Here is a 20848-nt window from a genome sequence, read left to right on the forward strand (position 1 = left end):
ATGTAATTGGTGTCAAAATTCATCTTCAGACTAACATAGCTGAAGCTCTGCATTGAAGGTGGCCAATGTTAACTTGGCATGGTCAATGGATATAGATACAGGTAATAAAATGTTCCACACCCTCTGGCTTAGGTGACAGTACACGCAATCATAAAAAGTGTGTCTCGTGTCCCACCTCTTGACTGCCCAAAGCCTTTCCACCATCTTCAAGGCACAAGTCAGGAGTGTGATGGAATACTCTACTTGCCTGGATGAGTGCAGCTCCAACAACACTCAAGAAGCTCGACAACATCCAGGACAAAGCAGCCCACTTGATTGGCACCACATCCAGAACCTTAAACATTCACTCCATCCACTGCTAGCACACCGTGACTGCAGTGTGTACCATCTACAAGATGTACTGCAGCAACTCGCCACTTCTTTGGTAGCACCTCCCAAGCCTGTGACCTCTACCACCTAGAAGGACATGCAGTAGGCGCATGGGAGCACCATCACCTGCAAGTTCCCCTCCAAGTAACACACTATCCTGACTTCGAAATATATCGCCGTTCCTTCATCGTTGCTGGGTCAAAATCCTGGAACCCCCTCCCTAACAGCACTGTGGGAGTACCTTCACCACATGGACTGCAGCGGTTCAAGAAAGTGGCTCACCACCACCTTCTTGAGGGCAATTAAGGATGGGCAATAAATGCTAGCCTTGCCAACGACATCTACATCCAGGAACGAATAATAAACAAAAGCAATCCCTGAATATGCACTATATATTATGTCAGTCTGATCCAAAGCATATCACACAGCAGACTGAATGTCATTCCATTAAAAAGGTTGGATTGATACCCATCTCAGAAACGGTCAGTCATCGATTAGATACCACCAATGCTTGCGCTGCACTTTCTTTAGTTTATTAGCTACAATGGTAACTCAGAAGAATGAATAGCATAATGTAGCCATCATTCGCTTTCTGGCAAATGATTCAAGAGCACGGAATAATGTTAAGCTGCTTACCTATTCTCCTGCAAATGAAGGTAGACTCAGATCCCGAGGAGCTCATGTTGCTGGCAAATGCTGCTTCAGAAAACCGACGTGACCTCTGACTTGAGCTGAATTCCTTTGAGGGCTGGGCACTAGAGGGAAGTATATTCCCACAGTTGTCCGAGTTTATTTGGTTGATGGCATCCTGTGCCCTCTTCTTCTCTTTCTTTAACATGTTCACTAGAACATCTGAAGCAGCCATTCAAGGAAACTAACAGCGCGAACAGTCTTTTTTATACTATAATGGATAATAAGGAAATGGCAATTTAAATTAATACTAAATATCCATTTTCACAGTACATTAGGAGGACAAAATACCAGTTACAAAAGAGCCGAAAAATAAGTCAAGGGAAGGAACTTAATTGGATTTAATATAAGTAAGAAAAGGCTAATGGCAAAAAAACAATAGAACTAAGCACAAGACAAATCTCCTGTGGAGGTTTCTACCCTAGGGTATTAAAAGAAACAGGTTAGGAAATGGCAGATGCTTTAGTCATCATTTTGAAATTGTGCCTTCAGATTGGAAAATTGCAAATGTCACTATTACTTAAGAAAGAAGGTAGGGAGAAACCAGAAAACTTCAGTTAATGTCAGTTGTGGGGCAGTTACTAAAATCTATCATCAGGGACAGAGAGAGTCAGCATAGATTTGCGAAGGGTAGGTCATGTCTGACTTCACTAGGCTGATTCCGGAAATGAGGGGGTTACCTTATGATGATAGATTGAGCAGACTGGGTCTTTACTCGTTGGAGTTTAGAAGGATGAGGGGTGATCTTATAGAAACATTTAAAATAATGAAAGGGATAGACAAGATAGAGGCAGAGAGGTTGTTTCCACTGGTAGGGGAGACTAGAACTAGGGGGCACAGCCTCAAAGTACGGGGGAGCCAATTTAAAACCGAGTTGAGAAGGAATTTCTTCTCCCAGAAGGTTGTGAATCTGTGGAATTCTCTGCCCAAGGAAGCAGTTGAGGCTAGCTCATTGAATGTATTCAAGTCACAGATAGATAGATTTTTAACCAATAAGGGAATTAAGGGTTACGGGGAGAGGGCGGGTAAGTGGAGCTGAGTCCACGGCCAAATCAGCCATGATCTTGTTGAGTGGCGGAGCAGGCTCGAGGGGCTAGATGGCCTACTCCTGTTCCTTATTCTTATGTTCTTATGTTCTGAATCTAGTTGAATTTTTTGAGGAGGTCCTTAACATGTTGGACAAGAGGATGTCTTATGTATGTTGTCTATATGGACTTCGAGACATTTCATAACGTTCCATAACAAAAGCAAAGAGAGAGCATGAAAAAATGTTGGCAAGGACAATCAAGGAAAACGCAAAGATGTTTTATATAACATAAAAAATAGGAACAGGAGTAGGGCATACGGCCCCTCGAGCCTGCTCCGCCATTCAACAAGATCATAGCTGATCTGATCAATGACTCAGCTCCACTTCCCTGCCCGCTTTCCATAGCCCCTTATCGTTTAAGAAACTGTCTATTTCTGTCTTAAATTTATTCAATGTCCCGGCTTCCACAGTTCTCTGAGGCAGCGAATTCCACAGATTTACAACCCTCAAGAGAAGAAATTTCTCATCTCAGTTTTAAATGGGCGGTTCCTTATTCTAAGATCATGCCCTCTAGTTCTAGTCTCCCCTATCAGTGGAAACATCTTCTCTGCATCCACCTTGTCAAGCCCCCTCATAATCTTATTCGTTTCGATAAGATCACCTCTCATTCTTCTGAATTCCAATGAGTAGAGGCCCAACTTACTCAACCTATCCTCATAAGACAACCCCCTCATCCCTGGAATCAACCTAGTGAGCTTTCTCTGAACTGCCTCCAAAGCAAGTATATCCTTTCGTAAATATGGAAACCAAAACTGCACGCAGTATTCCAGGTGTGGCCTCAATACCTTATATAGCTGTAGCAAGACTTCCCTGCTTTTATACTCCATTCCCTTTGCAATAAAGGCCAAAATTCCATTGGCATTCCTGATCACTTGCTGTACCTGCATTCTATCCTTTTGTGTTTCATGCACAAGTATCCCCAGGTCCCGCTGTACTGCAGCACTTTGCAATCTTTCTCCATTTAAATAATAACTTGCTCTTTGATTTTGTTTCTGCCAAAGTGCATGACCTCACACTTTCCAATATTATACTGCATTTGCCAAATTTTTGCCCACTCACTTAGCCTGTCTATGTCCTTTTGCAGATTCTTTGTGACCTCCTTCCTCCCATATTTGTATTGTCTGCAAACTTGGCTACGTTACACTCAGTCCTTTCTTCCAAGTCGTTAATATAGATTGTAAATAGGGATGAGCACTGATCCCTGCGGCACCCCACTAGTTCCTGGTTGCCAGCCAGAGAATGAACCATTTAGCACGACTCTCTGTTAGTTAGCCAATCATCTATCCATGCTATTACATTAAGATCAAGAGGATAACTAAAGAAAGAGTAGGGCCCATTAGAGACCATGAAGGTAGCAGTCTGAGTGTGGAGGCAGAAGATGTGGGTATGGTTCTTAACGAATACTTTGTGTCTGTTTTCACAGAGAGGGGCGATTCAGACACTGCAATCAGCGAGGTGTGTGAAATAGTAGATGAAATAAACATAGTGAGAGGGGAAGGATTAAGGGGTTTAGCATCATTGAAAGTGGATAAATCCCCAGGCCTGGATGAAATGTATCCCAGGTAGATAAGAGAAGCAAAAGAGGAAATAGCAGAGGCTCTGACCATCATTTTCCAATCCTCTCTGGCTACAGGTGTAGTGCCGGAGGACTGCTAACATGATACCTTTGTTTAAAAAGGGAGATAGGGATAGACAGAGTAATTACAGGTCAGTCAGCCGACCCTCGGTGGTGGGAAAATTCTGAGGGACATGATAAATCTTCATTTCGAAAGACACAGATTAATCAAGGACAGTCAGCATGGATTTGTTAAGGTAAGGTCATGTCTGACTAACTTGATTTAATTTTTTGAGGAGGTGACAAGGAGGTATGATGAGGGTAGTGCATTTGATGTAGTGTACATGGATTTTAGCAAGGCTTTTGATAAGGTCTCACATGGCAGACTGGTCACGAAAGTAAAAGCCCATGGGTTCCAGGGCAAAGTGGCAAGTTGGATCCAAAATTGGCTCAAAGGCAAGAAGCAAAGGGTAATGGTTCATGGATGTTTTTGTGAATGGAAGGCTGTTTCCAGTCGGGTTCTGCAGGGCTCAGTACTAGGTCCCTTGCTTTTTGTGGTCTATATTAATGATTTAGACTTGAATGTAGGGGGTATGATTAAGAAGTTTGCAGACGATACTAAAATTGGCTGTGTGGTTGATAATGAAGAAGAAAGTTGTCGACTGCAGGAAGATAGCAATGAACTGGTCAGGTGGGCAGAACAGTAGCAAATGGAATTCAATCTGGAGAAGTGTGAGGTAATGCATTTGGGCAGGGCTACAAGGCAAGGGAATACACATTAAATAGTGGGACAGTGAGAAATGTAGAGGAACAAAGGGACCTTAGGGTGCATGTCCACAGATCCCGGAAGGTAGCAGGCCAGGTAGATAAGGTGGTTAAGAAGGCATATGGAAGATTTGCCTTTATTAGTTGAGGCATAGGGGGGTTATCCTTGAACTGTGTAATACACTAGTTAGGCTACAGCTAGAGTACTATGTGCAGTTCAGGTCACCACATTACAGGAAACATGTGAGGGTACAGAGGAGGGAAACATTAGAGAGGGTACAGAGGAGATTTACAAGGATGTTGCCTAGACTGGAGAATTTTTGTTATGAGGAAAGATTGGATAGGCTGGGGTTGTTTTCTTTGGAACAGAGGAGGCTGAGGGAAGACCTTATTGAGGTGTATAAAATTACAAGGGACTTAGATAGAGTGGAAAGGACGCACCTACTTCCCTCGCAGAGGGGTCAACAACCAGGGCGCATAGATTTAAAATAATTGGTAGAAGGTTTAGAGGGCATTTGAGGGGAAATTTCTTCACCCAGAGAGTGGTGGAGGTCTCGAACTCACTGTCTGAAAGGGTGGTAGAGGCAGAAAACCTCACCACATTTAAAAAGTACTTGGTTGTGCACCTGAAATGCGGTAACCTACAGGGCTATGGACCAAGAGCTGGAAAGTGGGATTAGGCTCAACAGCTCTTTGTTGGCCGGCACGGACACGATGGGCGGAAATGGCCCCCTTCCATGCTGTAAATTTCTATGATTCTATGTTCCGCACAGGAGATTATTAGTAAAAATAAAAGCAGGGAATTGGAGATACAAGGCACGGGATTGGGCCCAGATGGAGTGGAATCGAAGATTTACAGGTAAAAAAGTAAATGAACAATGGGAGGCCTTCAAAGAGGCAATAGTTCGGATATAGACTAGACATATTCTCAGGAGAGGGAAAGGAATTGCATCCAAAGTTAGAACTCCCTGGATGACTAAAGACAGAGACTTAAATGAAACAGAAAAAAAGAGGCATATGATAAATATCAGATTCATAATACAGTAGCTAATACAGAAAGTACAGAGGAGAGCATAAAAAAGTAATTAGGGACAGAGAGAGTGTATGTGAATAGAATACTGCGTAACATAAAAGGGAATCTAAAGGTCCGTTATAAAAATATAAACAGCAAAAGGATAGTCAAAGGAAGGGTGGAGCCAATTAGGAATCAAAAAGCAGATAATCTTGGTAGAGATACTAGGGGTGTCAAGTTTCAGGCCGCGCCTAGAATGGCACAGCCCCGATATCGATGCCTGTTTTTCGCACCCAAAAGTGCGTCAAAAATTTACGGAGTAATTCTCGGCCTTCCAGCAGGTTCCTCGGAGCTCGGGTGCGGCGTGCAGAGATCAGCGGGAGGCAGAGCCACAGCGTCATGCTGATTTTGAAAGTGCAGGGGGGGGTGGCGGGGCTAACTCTGATCTGAGGACTTCGTGCCGGCAGCCCTGCTCGTGCGCGTTGGAGTGCGCGCATGCGCAGTAGATTACAAACATTGGCACTCAGCCATTTTTAAAGGTACTTGAGGAAAAATGCTGATTTGTTTTGTGGAGCTGTGTAAAGGCTTGGGATTGAATCTTGGTGATTTTTTGTGCCTGAAGGAGTGCTTTTAGCAGCACTGTTGAAGAAATCACCTGCTGAAATCAGTGAGTGCTGCTTTTTGCTGCTAAACTTCCAGACAAGTGCTGCATAGGTGCATACAAAATAAGGACTCTGTGTTTTGAAAAATCAGAGTGTCAATTCAATACAGCAATGGAACAACGTCCACCAAGAACAAAGTATTTCTTGCATGAGGAAGGGGAGATATTAGTTAACGTCATTCAGCAGAGATGGAAGGAGCTGGACACCAGCAACAGAGGTCGCATAAAAGTGCCACCTAAAGAAATGAAGAAACGCTGGAACCAAGTTGCAGAAGATTACTGCGCAGTGGTGCATACCATGAGATCTGGAAGCCAGTGTAAAAAGAAATGGCATGACCTTGGTCAAGTAGTTAGTGTAAGTAATATTTTCATTTTTTAATGTAATCGTAATTGTAATATGACTATCTGTATGTCCCACCCTGCAGAAAGACGCACTCTGTAAAAAGTTGTATTTTATTCTTTGCAAAAGGAATTAGCCCACAACAAAAAGGAAGCAACTCGAACAGGAGGAAGCATGCCCAATCTGCATCCACGGACACCCTTGGAACAGAGGGCAGCTGCTATGTTGAGTCGTACATGGAGAAAAACAATCAGTACAGCACAAGCTGGGCCCGCATGCAAGCAAGAGGGTAAGTCCTGAAAATGCATCGTGGCCCATCAAATCAACCTGCTGCCTGGCCTGCTGTGTGTGAGAGTACGCATGCCACCCATCCTTTGCTATTAAACATTTGATTGTTCTGATATATTTTGCAGATGATGATGATGATGATGATAATGCCAACCCTGAAGATCCAGAACAAGAACCAGTAGGACCAGATGCGGACGATCTAGACTGGCTGCAGGGGAGATCTTCCAAATTAATGTTTATGAGCCCACATTAAGGGGCATCAGAGTTTCAACCCCTTGCATAGGTTCTGGTTCCACCTTCCATGGTCTTGATTCCAACGTTGCGGGTCCCAGTGGTGCTGGTGATATAATGGAGCAGTTTACTCCCATTCACACACCATCCCAGCCAACAGCTCGCACTCGAGTACTGCCGTCTGGAATACCGAGCGTCCCACCGGCCCAGCCTGCGCCTCCCAGTGTAGTGGTGCCACGAGACAGACACAGGCAGAGGAGAAGGAGATTGGAGACACGCTCAGGTTGTGGCATTGGGTATGGAGACCAATGAGCTTGTTAATTCCTGGATTCTTTTACCTCAATCTGGTTCAGTAAAATTACTGAGTCGAATACCTCTTGTGCTTTGAACAAAGCAGTCTTTATTACCGGCCAGTAAGACCTATCAGACAGAAGATATACTCTCTGGATAGAGCGTACACACTCCCTACGGATAGGTGAAGTTACATCGTAAAGCGTTAACAGTTATACAGTTTTGAAATCAGATAACAAAATACAAATGGATTGACAGTCTAACTCAGCCACTCATTAGTCAATCTATATGAGATGTTCTTCTTGAAAGCTCAAGTATTGCCTCCAAATGTTTCAATCTAATGGTGTGACTATTTACTGAGACCTTGCAATTCTGCAGATGTATTTCATGTTACAATTATATATTATTGGCAGGATTAGTGACTTGAAACCTTGAGACAGACTGTTAGCTATGCTGATGTTGCATTATTTGCAATCTGACATTCTCCCAGCTATTCTCCCATGGCTTATACATTTTCATATATCCCGTTTACTTTACTGTCCTTAATTCCATATATTCCGTTCAGATATCCACATCCCCCCTTTTATCATTCTATGATAACATTTAGGATCATTCTATGAGTATTGCATTGTTGAGCAGTTCTCTAGTTTGTTGGATCATAACCCGGGAACCCTTGACCACAAGAGGGTCTGCTAACCTTGTCATTGCTTTACAGCAGAGGTTAAGGCAACCAACAATCAAACAGCAGGTAATTATTATGATGAGAACAATTGCGCCATGTATTAGATAGGATCTCCAAGATCCACCCAGAAACCAATCAAACCTGCTAAGTTCTTTTGCTGGTGTGGATAACTTTTTCACCTCCCTCCTTATGTGATCGGCAAGGTGGGTTATGTTTTCTGAACTATCAGGAATGTAAGTGCAACATTCAGATCCTATCAGGGCACACGTTCCCCCTTTCTCAGCTAACAGGTAATCGAGGGCCATTCGGTTTTGTAATGCTACGGTCCTTATCGCTACCATTTCAGCTGTGATGCCCTCCAGAGCCTCAGCAGTGCGGTGAGCTACCTGTTCCAATATCGTTTCTTTGAATCCATCTAACAGTCTCAGTTGTTTTGCTGTGCCTTCTCTGAATGTTTTCTTTCAACAAGTTTTTCTTTTTTTTTAAACCACCGGGACCATGTAATTTTTTCTCTTTTTAACAAATCTATCCTTTGGGCATTTCCTGGCTCCGCAACTTATCATCCGAATATACGTAATTCAATAAGGTTCACACTCTTAAACTTCCCACATACAGGACAACACTACGAAGGGTTAAAACAAACTTTCATTCTGTTTGAGATAAAACAAACCACAACTCCCCGGCTTTTTTTTTTACAGTAAAAGTCACAGAAGCATTTCTCATTTAAACAGACATTCATAAGAGTCTCTTTTCTTTCCTATTAATTTTTTTTGGATCCATGATTGATCATCTATCCCTATCTAGCTCTAACTATCTTTCCAAGTCGCCGCTTGGTTTGCATCATCGCACAATTTCCCTATCTCTATCCCTATTCTAAGTTTGAAAGGTATTCACCAGATTGTCCTGGATCTCGTTCAGACACTACCTGAGAACCAGCGAGTGGCTAAACTTTCCTCAGACTTTTGAAACCGGGGGAAACTGGAGCAGTATTGAAATCATACTCACTCCAGTGGCCATTTTCCCCTCGTCTCGTCCAAGGCTAGTCTGGCTCTTAATTCGCAAGTTTTCGGCAGTCGTCCGTTGAGATCCCACTTCTGACACCAAATGTTAATTCCTGGATTCTTTTACCTCAATCTGGTTCAGTAAAATTACTGAGTCGAATACCTCTTGTGCTTTGAACAAAGCAGTCTTTATTACCGGCCAGTAAGACCTATCAGACAGAAGATATACTCTCTGGATAGAGCGTACACACTCCCTACGGATAGGTGAAGTTACATCGTAAAGCGTTAACAGTTATACAGTTTTGAAATCAGATAACAAAATACAAATGGATTGACAGTCTAACTCAGCCACTCATTAGTCAATCTATATGAGATGTTCTTCTTGAAAGCTCAAGTATTGCCTCCAAATGTTTCAATCTAATGGTGTGACTATTTACTGAGACCTTGCAATTCTGCAGATGTATTTCATGTTACAATTATATATTATTGGCAGGATTAGTGACTTGAAACCTTGAGACAGACTGTTAGCTATGCTGATGTTGCATTATTTGCAATCTGACATTCTCCCAGCTATTCTCCCATGGCTTATACATTTTCATATATCCCGTTTACTTTACTGTCCTTAATTCCATATATTCCGTTCAGATATCCACATCACTCATCGGCAGCGTCAGTGCAGTGGGTGAAGAATTGACGGTCCTGACGGGAGAAATAGCAATAATGACACGGGAAATGAGGGAGGAAATGTTCGAGGGAGTGCAATCGACAGCACAGGCCGTCAGGGAGGGCATGCAAGTGACGGCACAGGCTATCAGGGAGGGCATGCAAGTGACGGCACAGGCCCTCATGGAGATAGCTGCTGCAATAAGGGCACACGGCCTAGCCAATCAAATGATACCCCCATGAAGAAGTGAACATTCACTGAGATGTGGATGAGAGATGATTGCAGCCTTTCTTTGCTGCTTTTGTTCTTGTTCTTGATGTAACTGTAGTAACGTTTTTCAAATTGAAATTGTTCGTAAGTTTTGTAACTTTACAAGTTTATAAGTGATCTTAAAGATTTAAGTGATCTTCAAGAGTCATATTAAAAAGTAAAGATTGATAAAATATTTGTTGTATTACAGTGACGTTAACGTTTCAATAAAATATTTTTTCATTAAAACTGAATAATGTTCCGTTAACGCAACACAACATAGGAACAACTCCAAAAAATCAACATGTTGATGCGCAACAGTTGTCGCAGAGCCCTCAGGCATCAGTAATTGAAGCGTTCACGGATGAGCTGCTGGCGCAGGGCTCGAGCAATCGTTATAGGAGCACGATGGACCGCCCTCCTCCGACCTTGTGCTCCGGCATCAGGCACTTGCATGCTTTCCTGATTGTCGTCATCATCCTCATCCTGCTCTTCCAAATTACTATCAGGCACTGGCCCCTCATGTGGGTCTTCTGGTTCCACAACCAGCTCCTGCTGCCTCATGATGGCTAAGTTATGCAGCATACAGCACACAACAGTGAAGTGACCGACAATCTGAGGAGAGTATTGCAAGTGACCTCCGGAATGGTCCAGGCTTCGGAAACGCTGTTTCAAGATGCTAATGGTCCTCTCTATGATGCTGTGCATCGCAATGTGCGACATGTTGTATTGACGGTCAGCTTCCGTCCGTGTCACGCCTAGGGGCGTCATGAGTCAGGTGGCCAGGCCGTACTCTTTGTCTCCCAGTAGCCAGCTCTGCCCTTCTGGCTGCTGCTCAAACATGTCAGATATAACGCTGTCGCGTAGGATGAATGCATCATGAGTGCTGCCAGGGTATCTCGCATCGACTGACATGATGCGCTGCTTGTCGTCACACACGAGCTGCACATTGAAGGAGTGGAAACATTTTCTATTCCTGTACTGCTCAGAATCCTCCACAGGTGCTCGCAAGACTATGTGGGTAAAATCAATGCAGCCCTGTACCTTTGGGAAGCCAACAATCCTGAAGAAGTCCACAGCCCTGTCATGGATTGCTTGTGCGGTCATTGGGAACTTGATGAAGTAATTCCTCCGCACATACAGTGCAGCTGTGACCTGATAAACGCAGGCATATATTGCACGTTGAGAGCTGGCGCACACATCTCCAGTTGTAGCCTGAAATGATCCCGAGGCATAGAAGGCAAGTGTAGCCTTACCTTCACTTCAACAGACAAGGCAGTCGGCGTTCTGCTTCTGGGCTGCAAATCTGCTCTCAGCATATCACAGATCTCAACAACAACTTCTCTGCGGAAACGCAGCCTTTTGACACAATCAGCCTCGCTCATGTCCAGGTACGAGCGCCTGGCTCAATATTGCCAACGTGGGTAATGTCTCCTGCCCATCAGCCTATGGGCTATGACGTTCCTGGTGCAGTGAGCTCTAATCAATTCTCTCCTATGCAGTGAATTGCTGGCGATCCATTGCATAATCCGTGGTGTTGACAATGCAGCACCCATACTTGCATTACAAATTTAACTTTTAAACTGGCTGGTTGGCTGGCTGGCTCTCCCTCCCGGTGCTTTGCACGCCTACCCTGTCTGCTGGCCGAACGACCTGCAGCCTATAAAAATAAATTCACAGCTGTGGAGGCTGCTGCATTGCCTCTGTGTGTGGCCCCAGCCGTGTCCCTCCCCTTTCTCCTGGCCGAATGGCCTCAGGCTCCTCTGCAGCTCGAATGCTGCTTGCTGCCTCTTCGGCTGCCGTCGTGCCACTGACGCTGCCCCTGTCTCCTGCATGAAAGGTCTGAAGCTCCGCAGCTCGACGGCTGCTGCTGCTTCACACAGGTAGGAAAATTCAATATTTTTTATTTGCTTTATTTATAATTTTTTATTCAGGATGGCTCTTTATTTGTATAAGCAATACCATTGAATGCTTGCAGAATTTAATTATTTCCCTTCCCCCCGCCCCCCTCCCCCCATCTCTCGTTCCCTACGCCTGATTTCTAAGTGTAGGCAAGGTTTTTCTGAGCGTACAAAAATCTACACTTACTCCATTCTAAGTTAGTTTGGAGTAAGTTTTTACTGCCTAAACTTGCAAAACAGGCGTAAGTGGCAGGACATGCCCGGTTTTGAAAAAAAAAATCTGTTCTAAAATAAAACTGTTCTAACCGACTAAAACTGGAGCAAACTAAATGCCGAGAATTGCAATTACTAAGATACTCCATTCTAAACTAGTTGCTCCAAATAAATAGGAGCAACTTAGGCCGAAACTTGACCCCTAGATGAGTACTTTGCAACTGTCTTCACTAAAGAGGATGCTGCCAATGTCACAGGCGGAGGTAGTAGAAAAATTGGATTGTATAAAAATAGATAAAGAGGAGGTACTTAAAAGATTGGCAGTCCTCAAAGTAGAAAAGTAATTGGTCCAGATGGGATACATCCTAGGTTGCTGAGGAAAGCAAAAGTGGGAATAGTGGAGGCTCTCGTCACAATCTTTTAATCGTACTTAGATATGGGGGGAGGTGCCAAAGGACTGGAGGATTACAAATGTTACATTCCTGTTCAAAAAAGGGGAGAAGGATAAACCTGGCAACTACAGGCCATTCAGCCTAATGTCGGTGGTAGGGAAACTTTTCAAGGCAATAATCCGAGACAAAGTTAACTGTCACTTGGAAAAATATGGGTGAATAAATGACAACCAGAACATGCTTGTTAAAGGCAAATTGTGTTTCACTAACTTGATTGAGTTCTTTGATGAAGTAACGGAGATGGTAGATGAGGTTAGTAGTGCAGTTGATATTGTTTATACGAACTTTCAAAAGGCATTTGATAAAGTATCACATGATATACCTGTTAGCAAAATTGAAGCCCATGGGATTAAAGGGGCAGTGGCAGCATGGATTTGTCTATGACAGAAAATAGAATACACAAGAAATAGGAGCAGGAATAGGCCATTTGACCTCTTTAATAAGATCATGGCTCATCTGATCATGGACTCAGTTCCACTTCCCTGCCCGCTCCCCATAACCTTTTATTCCCATATTGTTCAAAAATCTGTCTATCTCCGCCTTAAATATATTCAAACACCCAGTCTCCACAGCTCTCTGGGGCAGAGAATTCCACAGATTTACAACCCTCAAGAGAAAAAATTCCTCATCTCAGTTTCAAATGAGCGGCCCCTTAGTCTGAGACTATGCCCTATAGTTTTAGTTTCCCCATGAATGGAAATATACTATCTGCATCCACCTTGTCGAGCTCGCTCATTGTCTTATATGTTTTGATAAGATCACCTCTCATTCTTCTGAACGCCAATGAGTTCCTACTCAACCTATCTTCATAAGTCAACCCCCTCATCTCCGGAATCAACCTCGTGAACCTTCTCTGAACAGTCTCCAATGCAAGTCTCCTTAAATACGGAGACCAAATCTGTACGCAGTACTCCAGATTTGGCCTCACCAATACCCTGTACAGTTGCAGCAGGATTTCTCTGCTTTTATACTCTATCCCCCTTGCAATAAAGGCCAACATTCCATTTGCCTTCCTGATTCCTGCATACTCACTTTTTGTGTTTCATGCACAAGGACTCCCAGATCCCTCTGTACTGAAGTACTTTGCAATTTTTCTCCATTTAAATTATAATCTGATTTTCTATTTTTTCTGCCAAAGTGGATAACCTTACATTTTCCAGGGGGGGGAGGAGGAAGCCGTTCCCGATAGCGGGCGGGGAGGGAGGGAGTGCGGGCCCGACCGACCGACTGACCGCAGCGGGGGGGGGGGGGGGGGGGGGGAGGAAGCCGTTCCAGACGGCGGGCGGGCGGGGGGAGGAGGGAGTGCGGGCCCGACCGGCCGACCGACCGAACGCAGCGGGGGGGGGGGGGGAGGAAGCCGTTCCAGACAGCGGGCGGGGGGGGAAGGAGACAGTGAGAAGGCTGCAGGAAGCCTCAGAAGTTGAGCAGCTATTCCCGACGGCCACCCCCCACTGTCGTCGGGAAATGGCTGCCTCAACTTCTGAGGGTACCTGCAGCCTTCTCACTGCTGCAGGAAGCCTCAGTGCTGATGTGCTGATGGCAATGTGCTTTTATTAAAAAATGTTCAAAAATTAAACAGCTACAAAGAACTACAAAAATGGCCGAGTGCCAATGTTTCCTTCACACTGCGCGTGCGCGAACGCTCCAACGCGCACGCACAGGGTTGCCGGCAGGAAAAAAACTAATTTAAATGGTACCCGCCCCCTCCCACTTACAAAATCGGCGCAAGTGGTAGGCTCCGCGCCCCTGGGCGCCGCGCCAAGCAGACATGGAGCTGCAGGGCGCTCCAGAATCACGCGTTTTTTTTCCGGCGCCGTTTTCGGCACGAAAAATGGCGCCCAGCTCGGAGGGGCGCCCGTTTTTTATCGTGTGGAAACTTGGGCCCATAGTGCCAGATGGTAAATGAAGTCATACCTCTTGACCTTGAAAGAGCTTTGAAAATTTGATTGCTTAAAATTCTGTTAATACAAATTCCTCAAAATTATATTGTATGGTATTAGTAACAAACTTATTAAAGTAAAAGCAAAATACTGTAGATGCTAGAAATCTGAAATAAGAACAGAAAATGCTGAAAACACTCAGCAGATCAGGCAGCATCTGAGGAGAGAGAAACAGTTAACGTTTCAAGTCAATGACCTTTCATCAGAATCTGTTAAAGTGTTCATTTAAAATAAACAGGTGGATGTCTTTATTAAAAAAACTGACAAGGGAATTTTATTGCAATGTGTTCAAGAGTTCAGCATTGCTATTGCATTGTAATTTTAATGCAAAACAATGTTGACAGCAGTAACTGAAAACTCAACCTTCCCCTTACAACCCTGTACATTTCAAATTGGCTTCACAGGCAAAATTGAACACCTATCAGTGATAGAAGAGGAGCTGGGGGTAACTTAAAGGATGGTCAAATAGATATGTTTTGAGGAAGCTGGAGAAACATAGTAAAGCTGAGTGGTTTAGAGAGAGTTTCACAGTGTGAGACCAAGATAATTAAAGTTGGCAAGTTCTGGGGTGGAACGGTAGCAGGACTCAGTATGTGATAGAATGTAAATGATGGAGTTTCAGACAAGTTGAATTTGTGTAGGGTGAAACTTGGGAGGCCAGTGAAGAAGATTAGTAAAATCAAGTGTGCATAATGGTTTTGGTGGCAGTGAGGTAAGGGGGGCTCAGCAATGTTGTGGAGGCCAGGGCCATTGGAGGGAGCAGCATGCGGCAACATACCACTGCAGAGAGCAGCGTGTCCTGCTGCAGGAGGTGAAGCCAGGTCGCTGATTGCAGTACGGGCAGGCACAGCAGGAGGGGCGGAGGAGCGGCAAAAGTCTGTAGAGGGAAGTGACCGGGGCCCAGAAGAGATGTGAATCTGGGGCCCAGAAGAGGCGAGGGCCCAGGGCCAGCACGTGCCAACCCACACTGCAATACGTGTGCGCACTTGGTCTATGCAGCAGAGCTGGTCTCTAGTTAGTCTTGGGTAATCCTTGTCACTGGACCAAGACCTAGCTCTGTCAAGCCCGTGTGGTGGCTGGTGTGCAACGGCCACCACACGTTAAAAAAAATCCAAGCACAGGCATCTTCCATCCTTCACGATGTAGTTTGGGACCTGGAATCCTTCATTGAAACACCTGTGAACTCATCCCTTTTTGGCATGGAAGCAAGTCATCCTCGCTTCGAGGGACTGCCTATGATGATGATGATGATGGAGGTGAAAATATGCTGTTTTGATGATAGACAGGATAAGAGATTTGAAATCTGCTCAGGATCTAACAAGACAACAATTCAGCCAGAGCGAGCAGCTGAGGAGGGAGATGGAATCAGAGGTTTCTGTGCAAGATATCTGCCAGGAGCCAAACAGGATGGCTTGGATCATGTAAAGTTGCAGAAAGCTCATGTGCATCCACAGCCTAATGTCAGAAAACAGAGATATGGAGTCCTGGGTAGTGGTGAAGTAGATTGTTCTCAGCATACAAGCTGACCTCATGCCTACAGATGGTGTCGCCAAAGGAAAGCATGTAGAAAAGGAGAGGGCCAAAGATGGATTCTTGGAACACTTCAAACATAACTGTTAGTTGAAGAAACTGAATGTAAGCATAAAAAGGATACTGATTTCATTATCTCGTTGCTGCACAATTTCTCTTAATTTACTCTCTGTATTAATGACAACATCTCCATGGGGATCCGGGGACGAAAGTCCATTCTCTATCTGCACGCCAGGTCTAAACTGTTTCACCTCTTTCACTAAAAACTGACACAGGGAAGTAACAAGGTAAACATTCTGATGATGTCACTTATTTTAAAGATTAATTTAGCACATTCCATGCAGAGATTATTATAAATATTTCTATCTTCTAGGCAGGTATTTGTTGGAAGTTGACCGGCTTCGCTATCCATAAAAATGAAGGTTGGTCTGGTTTGAACAGTGCTAATGTCATGCCACATCATTTCAACCCACCATGGTCAGGGCTACAGTGGGTAGACTATTGAAGTGACAGCATGTTATATATAATGCAGAGAGCTATAGGCAATGAGGAATTATAACATGTCCAATGTAACTTTTGAACCATTATAGTTACTAAGAGGACGCAATATTTGTTTTATTATGCATTCGGACTAGACTTTTAAAATGGGAAAAGTGTCCACTCTTTCCTAAAGGGCTCATTTATGATACTGATGAGCTAAATTCTCCCCATTATGAAAATAAAGGTCTTCTCAAACACCCGTGTGTAATTTTCAGCATTGGAATTATGAAATTAAAGTGAAGAGTAAGTTCAGTAATGATGTTCTACCCCAAAGTGCCTTTAGTCTGCTTCGTAAATGTACACGATATGGACCTGGATTTTGCAGCCGGAATAACGTCGAGGCTATCAGCACTCACCGTTATTAAGGAATAAATCGGTTAGCAACTTCCAGCATCCTTACATGCGCAGTTAAACGTAGAAATCTGGAGGGTGCTGTCTGATTTGCCCTAGTACTCTACCAGCTTTGCACCACCGGTACCTTGCTGATAGAATCGGCATTAAAATAAATGAAGGACATGAAGTTGCGGAACTTACCCATTAAATACGGCAGAAAAAGTTAGGGCTGGTGCATTCCGGTGGAAGTGAATTTTTAACGTCATGATAAGGCTTAATTACTACCAAACAATTCTGGAACTAAAAATTTAATTTTACAAGTGTGGAGTCTCATTCCTTCAGAATTTAATTATTGTTGGAGGTTTATAAAAATAAGTAAAAATTAAAATAATTTCTCTTTCATTTATCTTATTCCCATCTTTCTTTCCCTCACTTTATTTTTCTTTTTGTACATGATTTTACATTGAATTAAATATTCTAATTTATACTTCCTTGTTTAGATTCTGCGTGTCTCAGTGAGGATTCTTCAATCTGATTGGTTAAGGGGAGACATGCTGTTGCTAGCCCTGCTCACATGCACCACAGATCCCCTTTAGAGGGCACCGTGCTGAAAAGGTTTTCTAAATACTGTAAGTTTCCACTCGAAAACCCATAAAAAGTCTGAGGGCAGCTGAAAGCATAATAAACGGCGAGTGCCGTTTCTTCGCTGCTGACCGCAAAACCTGGGCCATCATGTATAGTAGTTGTAAAACATGATTGTGGTGCTCTCTCAATGGGGGAAATGGAGTTAAAATCCAAGTGTTGGACTTCCTGCTCGTTTCTTGCCATGCTTGAACGGTTGAGGCACCCATCTGACTTAGGCAAGAGTCTCATGAATAAATGCAATTTGGGGTTCTATGATGTAATTCGGACCCTGATATAATTTTAACTGCCCATTGAGCGGAGCGTCTGCTGCAGGCCTGTAAGTTTAAAACTTACCTCTGAGATACCAGGAAGAACAGGAGTGCTGCTCCAGACCTCACTAAGGAGGATTAGTAACCATGCCGTGCAGGGCACCCCTCCTTCCGTCAGACAAAACCTTCCCATCACCCGTCCCTCCCCCTCCCCCCACCCGCCGGCATGACACCCTCCAGGCTGCCTGATCTTCGCAGATCACAAACTTGCAAGCTGTTTCAGGCAGGCAGCTGACCAATGGAATGTTATTGAGGCCTGGCCGTTAAAATTGAGCGGGCCTTCCACTCCTGCTCCCGATCTGGCAACCCACACCTCTAACTGGGTTTCCACCCATGAGTTTAAATTCTACCTGCTGTCTCAGTTGGTCAATTTGCAGTCATACCGAGCCGTACATGTCAGGAAGGTCCCAGCTCTGAACCCTGCACTGTGCTAACATAGCTGACTTTAATTAGGGAAGAGGTAAGCGTGTTGCAATTGGCCTCGGTGCTCTTGGGCTATGGAGGGGAGGAAAATGACTCGGAGTTCCTGCTCCTAGTGGCTTTCCAAAGGTCTCTGCTGGAAAGTGCACCTGTGTGTATGCCATGTGAGGGCAGGATCAAGTTTGGCTGTGATGCCATCCTTCAACTGAATACACACTTTCCAGATAAACGAACAGTCTCGGACAAGTTACTGGCGGTCTGCCCATGGCAGTGTACCCCACAGCAATAGGCCTTCAGGTCTGAAGGGGAGGCTACTAAAAAGAGGGAAACAAATGATATTATTGACACCTATTAATACTGTGTTAATACTGAACAAACTGCCCAAATTGAACCTTTCTATGGGATGTTTTCTGTGGAATTGATGGAAATGTCAGGCATACCATAACTATTTGGGCAAATGGCTCAACTCTTAATATTGCTCTGTATCGTTGCGCATTAATGTCATTTACCAAAAATTACTAACTGATGATAATACTCATATAGGACAATCCCATTAGGCAATAACATTATGTATTATGGTCAATGGGTGTAACTTAAAACTCTTACACGCTGACCTTTAATCGCTGGAAGCAGTACTGAATCTTCCTCATATCAGCTCCAACTTCAAGTGAGGCCTCGGGGTCAGTGTCCTCCAGAAAAATATTGACCAGTTCCTCCAATCTAAGCACAAAGAATACATTTTAAAAATCTATCAGGCTGTAGACAGTTTGCCTCTCACCTTCTGCCTTCCATAATTTTGAACTTTGCCGAAGCAAATGTTTCATTAATTAAAAAAAGCTTAATTGTTAATTGCTCTTCCTTGCCGTAAAATGCACTGAAAGACAGGACGCTGTTGCAATGCAGTTCTGTAAGCAGTCACAGCTGTTGCTAGGTCACTTATGTGATGAGGCATACTTGCCAACATTTGGGAGACAAAAAGCAGAAACATAATTCCATCTTGAGAGTTGGACTTCAACATGGAAGAGAGAAATCAGGGGAGATACCCGCCCCCAGAAAAATTCCAGGTGCATAAAATATTTAAAAGAAAATCAAAACAGTCCAAATACCATAAAATATTACAATGCACACTCATTTATAAATCACATCACTAAAAGGGTGCAACTGCCTTGTACAGTGTTCATTTTTAATTTATTGTCTGCTAAAATAAACTGGTCAAAGTCTTTGATAAATAGCAGACAAAGGAATAGGCACGTTAAACGGTTTATTACTAACACTGCACAGTGCAATTTCAATCAATCCTCCATCTTCACTTCATTTTGTCTACAGATGAGGTTTTGGTCAAACCAGAAACCTGAACAAAATCTACTAAGCCCCTAAAAAATGAGTTTTACAGCCAAATCGTGAGATGATTAACTATGAAGAAAGTCCTGATGAAAACTAAACGAAATATTTTGGAAATAAAATCAGAAAATGCTGGAAATTGATAGGGTAGATGCTGAGTTTGCTACCCCTGGCTGGAGTATCTAGAACTAGGGTGCATAGTCTCAGGGTAAGGAGTCGGCATTTAAGACTGAGATGAGAAGACAATTTCTTCAATCAAGAGGGTTATGAATCTTTAGAATTCTCTAGCCCAGAAGGCTGTGGATGCTCATTCATTGAGTATATTCAAGACAGATCTTTAGATTTCTGGACACTAAGGCAATCAAGGGATAGGGTGGGAAAGTAAATTTGAGGTAGAAGTTCAACCACGATCTTACTGAATGGTAGAGCAGGCTCGAGGACCCTGTTTTCTACTCCTGCTCCTATTTCTTATGCTCTTATGAAATGTACAGCATGGCAGTCATTATCCAAAAGAGAACAATGTTAAAAGTGTGTTCTGATAAAGAGTCCCCTAACCCTAACTTTTCTCTTTCAGATGTTGGCTGTCCCACTGTACATTTCCAGCATGCAGAACATACGACGTCTTTGAATGCATTAGGCCGACAATCACAAATCTATCTGCCCTTTAACACTATTTTCCATAATATTAAAACCAACCCTGGCTACAATGGTCCTATTATAAGTTATTAGGCTCTGGATTTAGCACCAAGATTGGCCTGCAGACAGGAAGCGTTGTTGTAAAATAGAAAATCTCATGGTATAAATGAAAATTTCATAAATATGTTAATTCTTCATTAGGAATGCTGATGTAGTTAGTCTATGTTAGTCATGATACAAAATAAACAATATATGGATAGAATATAACACCTTGTTGGTGAAACCTGGTCCCTCTGATTTAATTGTCTTTCACAATCTGATCAGCTTTGTTTTCATTCAATAATCAGTGTTTTAAAACATTCTGCAAAAACAATCACATATTGAGGTAAACCTCACTGCACTGAAGGATCACAGTAGGTCAGCAATGACCATAATTGTTTATACTTCACACATAAATGCACGGGTGTGCGTAGACACACAAACATTCTTGTGAGTGGACCCAGCCCCACTCACCACTTCCTCTGATGGTACACCCGAGATTGGAAACTCACCGGGTGGGGTAAACTTGCTCCCAGCTTTCTGTGCCACAGACGGATAGGTGTAATAGCCACTCTGTGCCTTGTTTTTTTTTTAAATAGTAAACTTTTTCTTTTCTTTTCAGATGAACACTTGACAGATGTAAATGATTCATCTGAATTTTCGGG

The 20848-nt window shown here is 43.5% G+C and overlaps 1 protein-coding gene across 1 annotated transcript in view; it reads right to left on the minus strand.

The window, feature by feature from the left end:
- kif6 (kinesin family member 6) overlaps positions 1-20848 on the minus strand; it is a 768544-nt gene that overhangs the window by 489565 nt on the left and 258131 nt on the right. The window contains exons 11-13 of the mRNA XM_070885702.1: positions 18782-18887; positions 16046-16187; positions 1006-1221 (exon numbers count right to left, since the gene is read on the minus strand). Of these exons, the coding sequence (XP_070741803.1) occupies positions 1006-1221; positions 16046-16187; positions 18782-18887 (464 nt within the window). The remainder of the gene's footprint in view (positions 1-1005; positions 1222-16045; positions 16188-18781; positions 18888-20848) is intronic.

Source organism: Pristiophorus japonicus, chromosome 7 (assembly GCF_044704955.1).
Source record: "Pristiophorus japonicus isolate sPriJap1 chromosome 7, sPriJap1.hap1, whole genome shotgun sequence".
NCBI classification, from domain to species: domain Eukaryota; kingdom Metazoa; phylum Chordata; class Chondrichthyes; family Pristiophoridae; genus Pristiophorus; species Pristiophorus japonicus.